This window comes from Dermacentor variabilis, chromosome 4 (assembly GCF_050947875.1).
Source record: "Dermacentor variabilis isolate Ectoservices chromosome 4, ASM5094787v1, whole genome shotgun sequence".
Lineage (NCBI taxonomy): Eukaryota > Metazoa > Arthropoda > Arachnida > Ixodida > Ixodidae > Dermacentor > Dermacentor variabilis.
Genome location: NC_134571.1, coordinates 96884686 through 96900938, shown reverse-complemented (window position 1 = coordinate 96900938; position 16253 = coordinate 96884686). Strand labels below are relative to the sequence as shown.

Below are 16253 nucleotides of genomic sequence, written 5' to 3'. Positions count from 1 at the left end.
TTCAGGCGGAGTTTGACCACCAGCGTCTTTTTATTGCGATAGCAATTATATGAACACTACAGGCGCATTTCTGCCATCGCCGCCGCCGTGATGTTCTGTAGAAGGTCCAAGGGCGATAACATCGTCTCCGCGAGCCGTATGCTGTATGTCGGAGTGAAAGCGTGCGAAGGTGAGCCGACGATGGCGGCTGCACATTCCGGCGGCTGCTGCGTATGGCGCGGCTGCGCGAGCCGTACACCTTAAAACCGAATTGCGATGGGGACAGTACGCCGAGTGTTGATAACTTAAGTGTGCGCAGTGTTTTCGCCGCTTAGTTCGCGTTGAAGCAGGAGGCAGCCCGACGGTCAATTCGCTCGCTGCTGCTACCGCGCTTCCTCACTCCAGCGTTTCGACAGCGAGTTTCCGCGGTCATCGAGTGTGGTGCGTTCGTGTTTGCTTGTGCGCGCGTCACGCCATGCTTGTTAATTTACTTAGTAAGCGGATGTTTACAAGTTTATACGGCCGATGAAGCTACTATCCTTACTTCGTATAGCTGTCTACTAATTTGCTATCGAAATCGATGCTTCGGCTTTCGGGCGAAACTGCGACTTCTTTAACGCGCTACGAAATCTCAGCGCACGGAGTCTTTGGCGCTGCATCTTCACTAGAAAGTGGTCAGCGAGGTCGGGTGCCGAATTTGCGACCTCGTGTTCAGCAGCAGAAAAGGCATCTATAGATCCGAGCCTGCACTGTGGTCAGACCTCTAAAATATACAGGATGTCCTACAGCTATCTTTAGCCAAGGTATAAAAATATGCCGAATCACTGTAAGAGGACACGACCAAGTGCTCGTTGTTTGCTATTGTGTGGAGAAACCCTATTGCAAAACCCAGTGCCACTGGGACCCAGTGCGCCGGATTATGGGCCCAGTGCAGCGCGCTGGATGCTGGGGCGCTGGGAAGGCGCAGCGTGCTGGGAGGCACTGGCTACTCGCGCGAAAAACAGCTCTAGCGTGGTAAATATGCGGTGCCTGGACGCCGTATATATTTTTTTGAATACAGAAAGCAACAAGGAGCGTTTTAGTGCAATAAAAAAATAGAAAAAAAACGTAAAAAATAAAACCGCTCCGACCAGGATTCGATCGTCCGACCTACAAACGTAAAAAGGAAAATAAAATATAGTGTGGCTTAAGCCACACTATATTTTATTTTCCTTTTATTAATCAAGATTTATTAACTAAAGTCGCAAGTAATAATTTTAGGGCAAAGCTTTCCATACAATAGTTGTAGAGCGTTTAAGTCAGCATCTAATTCAGGAGCTTTGAAGTTCCAAATTATTACGTAGTAATGTGTACCACGTCCTCAGGAAAGCTCTCGAAATGCAAAAAACAAAGGAAAAAGAGAAAAAGCATGTGCCATGCCCGCTTGATTCTCTCAAAGGCGCCACGTAGAAGCGAACAGCGCATCTAGCTTAATGTGCTACCTTTTAACCCTTTCAGTACCACTGACGTACCGGTAGGTTTTCACGTCTCTGTCCTGCCAAGTCACTGACGTCAGATAGGAATGTGAGGATCACACCAGGAGAGCATTTGGCATTATCCATGTCATTTGTTCCCTTCTGCATAACCCAAAATGAACCTTAGTGTTCGCTTTATAATGCCTGAGAAAAAGAAATGATGCTGGAGGTGCGTCAGCTTCGAAAAAACACAACACTGAAAGAATGAAAAAAATTAACGCAGAAACTCTTCTGGGAGTTGTCTAATTATGCGTAAGCATTGTGCCGCTTGCTCATCTCCATGCAGCGTGGTTTCATTATCAGTGTTATGAAACTAGATCCGACCGGTATAAACAACAGCGCTGCGGCGAGACGAACTGCTGCGGACGGCGGCGCAAGGTGAACTGATGACGCAAGCAAACTAGACAGCAGGCGGCGGTGCCAGGTGCGCTGATTAAGTTCGGATCATAAGCCAATATCGCTATTTAGCGCCTTACCCACCCGTGTCAAACCATTATCAACCGTACTCCGGCGGCGGCTGCGTATGGCGCTGCCGCGCAAGGGAGGAAAGTGGGAGGCAGCGCGCCGTTTTCCTCCATCGCGTGCAAAGCTCCGGGTGGGAGAGGGAGGGAGGGAGGGAGGCTGGCGTTATACTCCGGCGGCGGCTGCGTATGGCGCGGCCGCGCGGGCCGCCCCCATGTTGAAAGTGATCTGCGATGGGGGCAGAGTGCGCCAAATGCTGATAGCTTTGTGAGTGCTGTGTTCTCGCCGCTTAGTTCGCGTTGAAGCGAGAAGCAGCATGAAGGTGAGTTCGCTCGCTGCAGCGGGCACTATTTTGAAAGCGATCGTCCTACGTACGTGACGAATGGACGGACGGTTTTGCTCGTTGAATAAGCATAGAAATGCTTACGCATTTAAAAAGACAGCAGGTCCCGGACGCTGCGGGAATCGATGTAAGCTAAGCTTTGATGAGACAAGGCGAAACGGCGCTCCACATAAGAAACACGCAGTGATTTTCGGCCGACGGCCGCGTCTCGTAACGCGCCTGTCACGGTTATCATTGGCGGTGGCGTGCAAAGAGCGAAGGCAAGTTGTATCCTGGGGCGATATTTGCGAACGATCACTTCTGGTGATGCATCATCTTCGAGAGATTTACGCGTGTGTCTACATTGGACGCGTCGAAGTAGCTTATCTTTTTTGCTATTTTTTTCACATTCCGCGCTCTTTCTGTAGGGCGCAGAAAGAGTTATTGCTCAACAAGAGCGAAGTTCAAAGCTGCTGGAATAGATGTTTGCTAGGACGCTCTACAACTTTCTTATTGGAAGTTCTGTCCTAAAATTGATACTTGAGAAGTTGCTTTAGCTCGGGTCCAGCTCCGATGCCACCTGTTCCAAGTACGTTAAAAGCAGACGCGCTTCTCTGAGATAACCACTGGGCCAATTTTAATGATATTTGTTGCATTTGAGAGAAAAAGTTGAATCATAGGAACTGTTGGAAGCGGAATTTCGATTTAAGGCCTGAATTTTTTATAGGGAACTTTTAAAAAAATTGTAAATATGAAAAAAGAAGCACGAAGTTTACAAATGCCTAGCTGTGAACCAAGAACATATATCACACTTCTGTAAGCTGCATCGGTTAAAGCATTCAAAGCGGACAGATTTAAAATATCAGTTTATATCCTGCGTGAATTTGTTACATTATTCACAAGGGTTTTGCAACAGTGCTACTCTCATATTAGTGGGTCATTTCAGAGTCGCGTACATCAATTATTTCCGCTTTAGATGCAGTATTAGATGTCATCTGCAGAATGGTGATATCTTTTTCCATTGCTGAGTTACAGAGCCGTCAGCTTAATGGTTTAATTTTCTAAGATAATGCGATTTTCAACAATATTTATTAGAAAATGTATGGCCTAAGTGAAAAATTCGCTAACACCATCACTAGATTCTTAACTTTCTCTTTTAAATACAACAAACCTCATCAAACTTTGTGCCGAGAAAAACAATTTGTCCTTTCCCATGTATTTAGATAGGAGCCCTCGAGCTAAAGCTGCCTCTTATACTTAATTAATTTTGTAATTAAGCCGAGCAAGAAAATAGTGACACTATTTTTAAACCTCAGCTAAAGTTAGCTGGGACACCCTGTATATGCAAACACTGAGCGAGCGGCGACAGTGCAACTGCGGAGTTAGCAGCGCGTGTGACTATATATTTAATAACAATTAAGTCAATCTTATTCGGTATCAAGCGCGTGAAATATGTTCCGTACATTGACAGAATGAAATTCCCATGTGCCACGAAGTTATTTGATCGAACGCAAAAAAGGCTCGTGACGTGAAAATAGACGCAGACCTTTTGCTTAGCTTTCTAGTTCATAGCTGCTCATACTATATGCTAATTTCGCGATTTCCATCTGACAACCGTACCTGAATATTACGTGTTTTTCCCCCCCCCCAAATGCAATTTCGTATGCGTCTAAATTTGCTCCATACGTCATAGTGTCGCTGCTTATTGCACATCTCCCGCACCGCCTACACACTATTATTGCTTACACTCACACCCACCCACCCGAAAGCCACGTTTATGCGTAAAGGCAGCCCCTTCATACATTCCGGCTATAGAGTCCTGGTACCACATTGCGCAATAAGTATAGCTTGCAACGAAAAGATGAGAGTGCACCGGTCCATTACGGAGGCAACAATATCGTTGACGGTGCACAGCACAGACATAGGGGGCGTGCCATAGAGTGTGTCCGGAGAATAGCAATGCACTGGCGTGCGTACAAGTTTTCAAGACGCACGCATTTACGAAGTCCGAATCTGCTATGAACGCACGGAGAGAAGGCCGCTGAGCACATGGCTGCCAAATTGCGCAACTGGCTCAACGTGTTACCACAGCTAACTTGTAGACGAGTGTGCAGAATAAAAGTGACGGAGCACTGATTTTACAAAGGAGAGCCGGTTGCAAAAAGAAAGTTCCCAAACACCATCTGACTGCTCACAGACACACAGGAAAAAACGCACACTGTGTAGTAACTAGAGTCCAGAAATGATATGTATATATATATATACACACACACACATCACTTTATTACCTTAAAGACCACGTTCAGGGTATTGCATAAGGAGTGGTTAACATGTGCAGTCGACCGATTTCTTTAACAGTACCGTGCGAGCGTCGACTTTAGACTGACCGGCCAGTCAGAGCCTTCTAAAGGCGCGAAGCGACTGGATCAGCAAGAGTAGTGTATGCACTCAAAGTTCACTCGAAGCGCAGGTTTCGTTTGCTAGGCTCTTCCCGCATGCCTGTCACCGCCCCTGTCGCGATTAACTCAGTGCAAGTTTTCCCTGCTTATCGGAGACAGCAAGTGCGCGTGAACCCGAGCACGTCCTTTTTTTTATAGCATATATATGACGCTGTAGTGCGCATGCACCGTATAAGATAAAGAACAAAGCGCGCAAAAAAGATATGATACAGTTGCTTTGCAGCTTTGCATGCTTTGTTCATTATTTTCCTGTGCATGCGCGTTCGTACTGTGTCCCTTGTCCGTGTTTATATTGCGCTATTTTTCAGCCGTGGATTCCTGCCAACTAGCTCGCATTCATACCCCTTTAAATCACTAGAGCAGCACACGGGAAAAGAAAAACATGCAAGCCAGAGGCGCATGATCCTGTTATCTCCAATAAAACGGGAAGCTTGCGCCGATTTAATCGTGCCAGGGGTTGTGTCGCGCTGGTATACGAAGAGCCTATAGCATGCAGACGAAACTCGCGCTTCGAGTGAACTTGGTGCGCGAGCGCCACTCTTGCTGATTTCGTCGCTTCGCGCCGTTATAGAAGGCGCTGGCCGGTTGGCCAGTCGACGCTCGCGCTGTACTGTTGTAGAATCGGTCGACTGCACACGCGAAAAACGGCAGGTGCTACGGTGCAACACAAGTTTGAACAGCTTCCATAAATTCTGACTGACGTGTGATGGCAGCAGCATTGCGGGGTAGGTCGTTACAGCCCGAGGAAACAGCGGGGCTTGAAATGGTGACAGTTCGTGTGCGAGGACGAGCAACCTGGAGTTGACAGTCGATGGCTGGTGCGCTGTGACATGCGTGAAGATGATGGCGTGATGTAAGGTGGGCGGCTTAGTGAGCCGCAAAAAAATTTGTGACAAGGAGAGAGCGTGCGCGGCGTTACGACGACGAAAAGCAAGAGACGTCAGGCTAGATTCTGTCTTTAAGAGTGAAAGCTGATGTTATATGAAGAATGAATGAACCTACAGTCGCACGATTCTGAACTGAATCGAGTGCATTGACTATATATGTTTCGTGAGGATTCCAGATGGCGGCGGCACATTCCAGTTGTGGTCTGACAAATGATTTGTACGCGAGTAGTTTGACGTGCTGCGGAGTATGGCGAAGTTGACGTTTAATGAACCCTGAGGTCTTGTTCGCTGACGAATTTACGTTAGTCGCATGCGCATTACAGGAAAGGTCGTGGGACAGGGTTATGAATAAGTACTTATACGCTAGAACTGATTCCACTGGGACGTTTGCAATTGTGTAAGTAGAGAGATAGGGATTACTGTGGCGAGAAATTGAAATAAATTTGCACTTGTTAGGTTTCAAGGCCATTTGCCAGCGGCTGCACCAGTTTAGCACGTTAAGGTCATTCTGGAGAGATGCTTGGTCAGAGATGTTAGTCACCGTGCGATAAATCGCACAATCGTCAGCGAACATGCGAATAGGACTAGATACATGCGGATGAATATCGTTAATGTATATTGGGAAAAAAAGCGGTCCCAAGACTGAGCCTCGAGGGACCCTGAAGTGACAGGGAGGGGTTTGGACGAGTGGTTGACAAGGATGAACCAGGAACGATTAGTTAGGAATTAATTTGTCCATTGCACTACGTGAGGATCTAAGTTCGATCGGGATAATTTTTATTAGTAACCTGCTGTGAGGCACTGTATCAAAAGCTTTGGAGTAGTCTAAGAAGATGGTATCAGTTTGAACGTTCTTATCAAGGTTAACGTGCAGGTCATGAAGGAAGAAACAGTTAGTCGTGTTTCAATTGAAAAGAATGAAATAATTTTGCTGAGTCTAAAAAGTCCATTATATGCGGGTATATGACATGTTCCACGATTCTGAAAGGGACACTAGTTAACGAAATGGGCCGATAGCTTCAGGGGTAGTCTTTGTTACCTGCTTCGAAGACTGGAACGACCTTTCCCGCTTTCTAATCAGATGGAAGATTGGAAGCCAGTCTCCGAAAGCAGCATCAGTCTTCGCACTTGTGACGGGGGGGGGGGGTGATACCCAGGGTCGACGTTATTCAGGTCCTGGGCATGTTTGTCGAATTCAACGGCGGGAACGGAACGGCTCTCCGCAAGATCATCACAAAGACGGACAACGCTTTCCGCCTCGTTCGCAGAATAGCAAACCGGCACCGCGGAATGAAGGAAAACAATCTCCTGAGGCTTATAAATGCCTTCGTACTATGTCACTTTACGTACACAATTTCTATGCACAACTGTCTCAGAGCGGAGCGAGACAAGCTCAACGCTCTCATTCGCAAAGTGGTCAAGAGGGCTCTCGGGCTACCCATCAGGACCCATACCGAAGATCTCCTCACGCTAGGGGTGCATAACACTGCCGAGGAGATTGCCGAAGCACAAGAACGCGCACATCTCACTCGCCTGATCATCACAGCAGCAGATAAACACATCCTCGAAGAGCTGAGTTACCAACCTGCGGGATTCCCGATGGTCAGTACCGCTATCCCTAGGTGCATTCGAGACAAGTTCGAAGTGACCCCCTGTGCCCCGAAACGTCCATCCCGTCCATAACGAGCGCAGACGCAAGGCCAGAGCAGCAGCCATCCTCAAACAGATCAAGCAACGAGACATTAGAGCAAGCTTCGTCGACGTCGCGGAGTACAGCGATGGGAAGACCTTTGTCATCGTTGTGGTCGACTCCAGCGGCAAGCTTTCCAATAGGGCCTCCATTCGCACTTCAGACCCCGGAGCCGCCGAGCAAGTCGCCATCGCCCTCGCCCTGTTAGACTGTCGTGGGTCCGAGATATATAGCGATTCCAAAACGGCAGTTAGGGCTTTTCAGAAGGGTTGCATTGCCAAGCAAGCTGCTCGTCTCCTTAGCAGCTCGAGTCGATATGCTGTCACGCATCATTCAATCCACTGGTTTCCCGCTCACGTAGGATCGGTCGAGGGTGCTCCCCCGAACCTCAATGAGTCTGCTCATGAGGCTGCGCGTGACCTCACCGACCGCGCTTCCTCAACAAGAAGCACCGACTCCCCTCCTCCCTACGGCCACAGGGACGCTCCCGCTACTCACAACGAGCTTATTAAATTCTTCTACATGTCTAGAAGGGTCTTTCCACCCCCTCACCCCAAGCTGAATAGGGCGCAAGGCGTTTCGCTTAGGCTTCTGCAGACCAGCACGTATTCGTGTCGGTCCGTTCTCCAGGAGGCTTACCCGGACGTGTATCGCGACGACGCCTGCCCCTCCTGCGGGCAGACCTCCACTCTTGCGCACATGCTTTGGGAGTGCGGGTCGACATACCCCAAGTTCATCAAGGAGGAGTGGGACTCGCTTCTGCGTAGCCCCGCTCTAGAAAAGCAAATCCTGGCTGTCCGGCGTGCCCGTGACCGGGCCGGTGGGCTAGACCTGCCGGTCCCGACGTGGGACTAGCCGGGTGCGCGATGAGTTCGTGTCCTCGCCGGACCTGCAATAAAGTTTCTTCACTCACTCACTCTAATCACATGGTAAGGCACCTGTAGACAATGGCTACGAGAATAATAGAGTGAAACGTGCCGTGGATATATGCTTAGTATTCATTAGAATCTTTGAGTTTATTTCGTCTACACCAGAAGTAGTACATGTCTTGTTTTTCTTTTTTCAATTATTGATAGTATGCCATCTGTCGAAAACACAATGGGTCGCATGTGCGAAATTATATGTTAGTAGGTAGCGGAAAGTCTGGAGTAGTAGGGTGGTAGTTCATATATATATATATATATATATATATATATATATATATATATATATATATATATATGAACTACCACTCCAGACTTTCCGCTGCCTACTAACATAATTTCGCACATGCGACTTATCGTGTTTTCGACAGATGGCATACTATCAATAATTGAAAAAAAAAACATGTAGTTCTTCTGGTGTAGACGAAATAAACTCAAAGATTCTAATGAATACTAAGCATATATCCACGGCACGTTTCACTCTATTATTCTCGTAGTCATTGTCTACAGGTGCCTTACCATGTGATTAGAAAGCGGGAAAGGTCGTTCCGGTCTTCGAAGCAGGTAACAAAGACTACCCCTGAAACTACCGGCCCATTTCGTTAACTATAGTGACCCTTTCAGAATCGTGGAACATGTTATATACCCGCATATAATGGACTTTTTAGACGCAGTAAAATTATTTCATTCTTTTCTTAATTGAAACACAACTAGCTGTTTCTTCCTTCATGACCTGCACGTTAACCTTTATAAGAACGTTCAAACTGATACCATCTTCTTAGGCTACTTTAAAGCTTTTGATACAGTGCCTCACAGCGGCTTACTAATAAAAATTATCCCTATCGATCTTAGATCCACACGTAGTGCAATGGACAAATTAATTCCTAACTAATCGTTCCTGGTTCATATATAGTCTCCCCTCGTGAGTACGTGCCGTTTCTGTCGGGCAACGGACAGCAATAACAAGGTCTAGGGGTGTGTGGGACCTATATTTTTTTAGACCAAATTGAATTCGAATCGAATGGTGCCAGAAGCGATTCGAATCGAATTCTTTTCTAATAGTTTGCGAATAATATACAGCCTTCTCAGCAGAAACGTCAACCAATTTTCACGTCGTGGTATTAACACGACACAAGTACTTTTCTGTCATTACATTGCACGTTAAAAAACATGTATTTTAAAAGCACATAGGGAGCGTTAGGAATAACTAAAAAGTTAATCACGTGACTTTAGTTTATTAGCCCTATATTTACCACGCTTTATCCTGCCTCTGATGTACGCCACCACCTACACCGCGGTACCGAAGAGCGGAACTGGCGGAAAGGGGGATATAGCTGTGGTGAATGACGTTTAGTGTTTTCTAGTAGGAACATTTATTTGTGTTAAATATAGTATGGCCGAAGCTGATATCATGTATCGTGTGTTAAATTCCCTATCAGTGCTAAGTGATGAAGTCTAACCTAAGGCACATCACAAAATTGATTATGAAGAACGAGGAATACGGAAGAAAGTAAATGAGCTGGGAGAATGTTTAGATATTTGTACAGGAAAAAAATCACCTCCCAAGCACTCCGTACATACGGTTAACCAGCGAAGCTGAAACGTGCGGCCCCGGGGTTTATCGCTGGGTTAATCCCGACGGTTCATAAACGATGGCTTGGTATAGGCTGCCTTATCCTTGGCCCGCAGTTGTTGCTTGCGCTCGGCTGCACGATCCTGCTCTTGTGCTCGGGCTGCAGCATCGGCATGGCGTACGTAGACAAGTTCGTTGCCGGTTCTGCTCTCGACGTTGCTGATCGAAAGCTGCCTGCTCCTCAGGAGTGCGTATGACGCGTGGCCTACCCATTTCGCAACTGCAGAAAAACTGCTGCGCGCGTGCGCGCGCTCGGCTGCGACGGAGAGCAATGACGTCACTACTGGCGCAGCCAATCGCGCGCCCCTCTTTCTCTTCCCTTTTTCGCGCATGCGCATGGGGTCGTGCCGGAGGAGTTTTCGGCGTACAGGCGACAGACGGATGGACGGACGGACGAATCGGCTAGCCACATAAAACTTCGCTTAAAAGTTTGTTAGTGCTCTTCCGTGCATACGAGGTCATGCGTTATCACATTAAGCTCAGAAACGGAGCCTTCCGGCCCAAATAACATTTGTGTATGCCTTCGCGCTCAAACAAGAATGCGGGTCACGTGCGGCGGTGGCAGAGGGAGTGAAAAAAAGAAGAAATGTCGCGGCAGATGATGTTAATGTATCGAGTATGTCGCAAAGAAACGCCTTCATATTGAATACGACGGGTGAACACATACGCTGCAACTATACATGTATGTAATATCCAAGCAATACCCACTACCTGATGCCATGTCTAAACAAAATTTATTTGATTCCTTGTTGTTTTAGCGGAAAAAGCCCAGCTCCGTGAGCGACAGCATGCTCTAGTACAGTATCTCCGCTGCGCAGGGGATAAGTGCTATCGTGTTCTTGCTTTAATTTCACGTTTGATTATGCGCAGTCGACGAAATTCGAAAACCATCCGAAAAAAAACAATATATATATTCGGGTTTCTCGAATAGCGACTATTCGATTCGAGAACCTAATCGACCAGCGGAGTATTCGATTCGTAATTTATTCGAGAGTTTCGCATATTCGCGCGCCCCTAATAACAACAGCCAACGTTATACCCCGACAACTGCGCGTTGAACCCGCTGTGGTTGGTTAGTGGCTATGGTGTTGGGGAAGCTAAGCACGAGGTCGCGGTATCGAATCTCGGCGTCGTCCGGTCGATGGGGACGAAATGCGAAAACACCCGTGGTACTTAAATTTAGGCGCACGTTAAAGGGACCTCAGTTGCTCCAAATTTCCGGAATCCCCCACTGCGGCGGGCCTCATAATCAGAAGTTGGTTTTGGCACGTAAAACCCCATAATTTAATATATTTTTTTTAAACTGCGCGCTCAGTCCCGTTATATCCGTTCGCCGGAACGGCGGCTATCTCGCCCCCAGCGCGCGACGGAGAATGCTTTCCCGCAGCTGCAGCGGGGTTGCAATGTTTGAGCAGCTGGAGCTTCGTTACTTTGTTTCACGGGTCATCGAGTTCGCGCAGGTGCGCTCGCCCTCGGCGGTCTCTCGGCGGACGGCGCACGCGCCCTTTTGCAGGAGGATGTCTACGTGCGTACCTGGCGTGCGTTGTGTCGCAGATGGTCGGGCGAGCATTTTCTTTTCCCCCCTTCCGGGTGTGTCGGTCCACGCGGCGGACCGGGTGATCACGTGCAGCTTGCCGATACGTTCGACGAGCCATATGATAAGTTCTCGATTGATAGAAAAATTCCCGTGTGGGACTAACCTTGGGTTGGTATCTTTGTAGGCGGTAGCCTTGTGAAGGCCCCTCAGCATATCAAGTACCTATCAAGCACACGTACACATACACATACCTATGAAGCACACGTACGCACGTGTAAACGGGGTGTTTTTCTTTAAAAAAATATTTTTAGACCGTAGAGAACTAAAAAAAAAGTCGGTTGTGGCAGATAGCGTAATTGTTGTCCTCGAGCTGGATTACTGGAAGCGGCGGACATTATTCGCACGATAAATCTAAATGCACAATCGGCTAATTAACAACATTGGACTAATAACCTTCTTAATTATTTACTTCGCGGCACATAATGCAGTTTACGAATTGTAGCCGGTCAGTTTTCAAGACATTCAATTAGAACGAATTCTATGGATCGCACGAGTTTCGCGATGTGCTTCATGAAACTTGCAGTAAACGTGCGCTATTGTTCCACTTTTATAACAAACCGCCATTTTATGCAATGAAGCACAAAAATAAATCGAACGCCCATGTATTTTATTGCGCACTCTGAGAATGAATATTTCGAAAGTAGTGTTATCTTCCACAGGCGATTAAAAAAATCTGTATGGTTAAAGAGACAAATAGAGAGAGAGAGAGAGAGAGAGAGAGAATGCGGTATACGTATTACACACTTATATGTGTGTATCTTTATTGTTTTTCACAATAGGTATAATTAAATGTCCCTACCTTCTTTTCTTCCGTGTGATTTTCCATTGATATCTCTTCATTCCGGCCCTGTTGATATTGCCGTTTGTCTTTTTCACTACTGCCGCTGTCTCGGGAAATGGCACAGATTTCCTTCCCTCTCTCTTCTCCTTCTCGTTTGGCGGCATATAGCCAATACATTCGACCTCCGCAAGGCGCCGTATACGTTCATCCAGATTCTTCGGACGACCCGTAGCAGAGGATTGAGAGAAAACCGCCACAGATCACCCCCTCTTAAAACAGTTAAAACGCGTGTCTATCCCATTCGTAGAGCAGTTTGTAACACGCATCCTGACGCGTAGGAACGCGCACCGTAACTAACTTGTTTCTTCGAATTCAGCTATAAGAGGCGCGCGCTCAATTTAAAAAAATATATATAATTGTTGCTCTGCAACCTGCCTAACGCTGTTGCTATGCGACGCTCCTGACGCCCAGAGTAAGCGGTACTTTTATTCAGTATTAGAACGTGTTCACTAACAGGAAACGACATGATTAACTTTGTAGAAACACGCCAAAGCGCCACGATATGATGAGGGACGTGAAGCAAATTTCGGGGACGAACTTCTTTCTTCGTTGTCAGCTAGAAGAGGCGCGCTCACTTTTATTGCGATAATACTCGTATGGGCACTCCAGGCACACTCCTGCTGGCGCCGTGAAGTTCTGTGTAAGCATAGAGAAAGAAAATGGTATAAAGTCCAAGGGCGATAACACCGTCGCCGCGCGCCGTATGCTGTATGTGCGAGTGAAAGCGTGTGAAGGCGAACATGCGAACGCGCTTCAATCTCGCGTGCGTGAGCAAGGAACGCGGACCGGAAGGTGGGGCGTTCTTCTCCGGCGGCTGCTAGGGTCCTCCTCGCCCGCCACTACGTACAGAGTGGAGACAACCGCGGTGTCTACTACGGCGTTGGGCACGCGCATGGCGGACGCCGTAGTAGACGCCTCTGGCGGACGCCGTAGGGACGCGTTGCCGGCGCTCGTGTTTCTTGAAAGCGATCGGCGACGTGGCCAAAGTGCGCGCCCGCACGGGCCTCATCTTCAAAGCGATCTGCGATGTTTGCAGAGTGCGCGCAGTGCCGGTAGCGTCGTTTGCTCTGTCCTTTCGACGTTTCGTTCGCGTTGAAGCGAGAGATGCGCAAAGGTGAATTGGCCTTGCTGCTGCTGCGATTCCTCACTCCAGCATTTTGGCAGCGAGTGTCCGCGCTCATCCGGCGAGGTGTGTTCATGTTTACCTGTGCGCGCGTGACACCGTGGTGGTTAATTTAGTTAAAACACGTTGACGGGCTAGTTTGTTTGAATCCACGATAGAATGTGTAAGCGCGACTGAACAAGGTCGTAGAAAGAAGCAGACACGCAAAGACAGCGCTGTCTGTGTGTCTGTTTCTTTCTACGTCCTGGTTCAGTCACGCTTACACATTCCATCATTGTTTACACGGCCGCTCAAACTACTATCCTTACTTCGCGCACCTATCCGCTAATTTGCTATCACAATCGGTGCTTCGCCTTTCGGGAGAATCTGTGACTTCTTTTTATTTTATTTTTAGTGGAAACTATAGGGACATCTATATTGTCCCAAGCTGGCCATAAACGACCATAAGTTAGCTCACAAACCGAAAAGTGGGGGAGAAGAGCCAAAGAAAGCAGTCGATTTAATAGTCAAGACGTTATAATCTTTCTTGTTTTCTTAGAGGTGGTGGGGATATGCTGCCTGTTCTTATTGTGTTGCCCTCGTCGTTTCTTTTTCGTGTTTTTTAAAGGAGTGCTTTGTGATGAAAAATAAATTTTATGGTGGTTTCCAGACATCAATGAACCTGCCCTTGTCTATGGCGGCATATATATATATATATATATATATATATATATATATATATATATATATATATATATATATATATATATAACACGCACGAATGCTTAGTAACGTGCAGGTAAAATCATTTCAATACATGCTTAAATTTGTTCAGAAATTTGTTTTTTGTAAATGTCTTTATCTATTGCAAAGTGTTTGTGCGAGAGCGAGCGTTGTTTCAACGCCTGTCGTGAACACTTCCTCCTATGCACTGCATGTTTTACATAATTGCGCACACGAAGTGCGATGTATGTATGTATGTATGTATGTATGTATGTATGTATGTATGTATGTATGTATGTATGTATGTATGTATGTATGTATGTATGTATGTATGTATGTATGTATGTATGTATGTATGTATGTATGTATGTATGTATGTATGTATGTATGTATGTATGTATGTATGTATGTATGTATGTATGTATGTATGTATGTATGTATGTATGTATGTATGTATGTATGTATGTAGCGCTGTATGTGCAATGCAAGTGAGCGCGCCCGGTTTGTTTCTCTTTCCTTTTTCCCTTCTTTTCTTTTGGCAGCGCTAGTATACTTCACGCGGCAGCGTGCGCAAGAATCAACTCTCGAATACGCAAGTCTTATACACTGCGTGTCTTTTGCTATTTTCAGCCAAATTCTTCACCTTGTTGCGCAAGCCACCCTTGTTTACATGATCATCAATTATGCGAATCCCGAAAGTATGCACAAGTAAGTACAACAATACTCTCGTTCTTTATTAGGGGACGGGCATGCCTTACGCGTGAAGAGCAAAGAGGGACGTTGTATTGTGTCTCTAAAATCCTACAGCCGCAGTACTTGGGTTTGCATGCCGCAGCGTTTTAGCGATAGTCCTTGTGTAGATGTAGTTATATATGCACACGATGTATCGTTTAACGAATTCGCAGGGCCGGTCGCACGTATAACGGTCCGTCATCGATTACATTCTCGAGAAGGTGCACAGGGTGACGTGATGAAAGCTCGGCGGCGCTGTAGTCAAGATTGATTTGGTGTATGCAAACGAAAACGTGCTCTCTCGTTAAGTGCGCGCATGTGTTTATTGGCATAATTCGGATAATTACGACTAGCTCTATAGTGGCGTTAATATTCTCGAAATAATAATAATAATAATAAAATAATAATAATAATAATAATAATAATAATAATAATAATAATAATAATAATAATAATAATAATAATAATAATGCTCGAGAACATGTTCAGGCGCTTTCCTATAGCGATTATTGTTTGAAGCAGCGGTTAGCGAAGGATCAAAGAAAAAAAAAATGTTCTCGTCAGTCTTATTTCTCTTTCTCTTTTTTTCCACAACCCTGACGAGTCATTTTTTAAAGCACTACGCGTTGTAGAACGCCTCGTGTTTGCGAATATTGTTTTCATAAAGCTGTACGTATATGAAGTATACTGCGAGATATCGTGATATCGCCCGGAGGCCGAAGCGTTGACTGTTGTAGCGAGACATTTCTCGTACCGCGCATTCGCCGGACGTTAAAGAACGCTAGGCGGTCAAAATTAATCCGAAGTCCACCATGAGGGCGTGCCTCGTAACCAGATCGTGGTTTTGGCATAAAAACTCCAGAATCTGGCAAGGTATTAGTACACGATCGAAAACTGGCTTCCTTTTCTTTGTTTTTTGCCTCATGTTCTCGCAGTGCGCCTCTTGGCACCTTGGACGTTGAGCTGTGGCGTTGGCTGCACGGGCAACTTAGAGTTACTCTGTATGGCTCCCATATACAGTAAATCTAGGGCAGCTATCGTTCCGACGCTTCAACTGCCCTCTGTGGCATTTGCGCTAAGGTTCAGTGTTCAAGGAAGCTGTAGGCAGGCTTTGGGTGGCGAGAACGGGGGCGAGAAACGGTGGTGGGAGGTGTAAGTCTTTCTGCTCGGCGTGAGCGTTTTTTTTTTTTTTTTTTTTCTATTCCTTTCGCTACCCGAAGCCGGAACATGACTCCGACGCCGCAAACGCGGCTGGACGTGTCCGTTTAATTGCCATCGCAATGTAAACGTTAATTTAGGCCGCAGGCAGAAACCGGAGGCGCATGTTCGCTGACTGCCCGCTTTCTTCTTCGCTGATTGGTGCTCTGAAAGCCTGCTTCCGGGTATTGA

At 46.6% G+C, this 16253-nt stretch overlaps 1 protein-coding gene across 1 annotated transcript in view; it reads left to right on the top strand.

Moving 5' to 3' along the window:
• oys (lysophospholipid acyltransferase 6) overlaps positions 1–16253 on the top strand; it is a 67490-nt gene that overhangs the window by 6977 nt on the left and 44260 nt on the right. The window contains exon 3 of the mRNA XM_075689885.1: positions 14763–14840. Within this exon, the coding sequence (XP_075546000.1) occupies positions 14763–14840 (78 nt within the window). The remainder of the gene's footprint in view (positions 1–14762; positions 14841–16253) is intronic.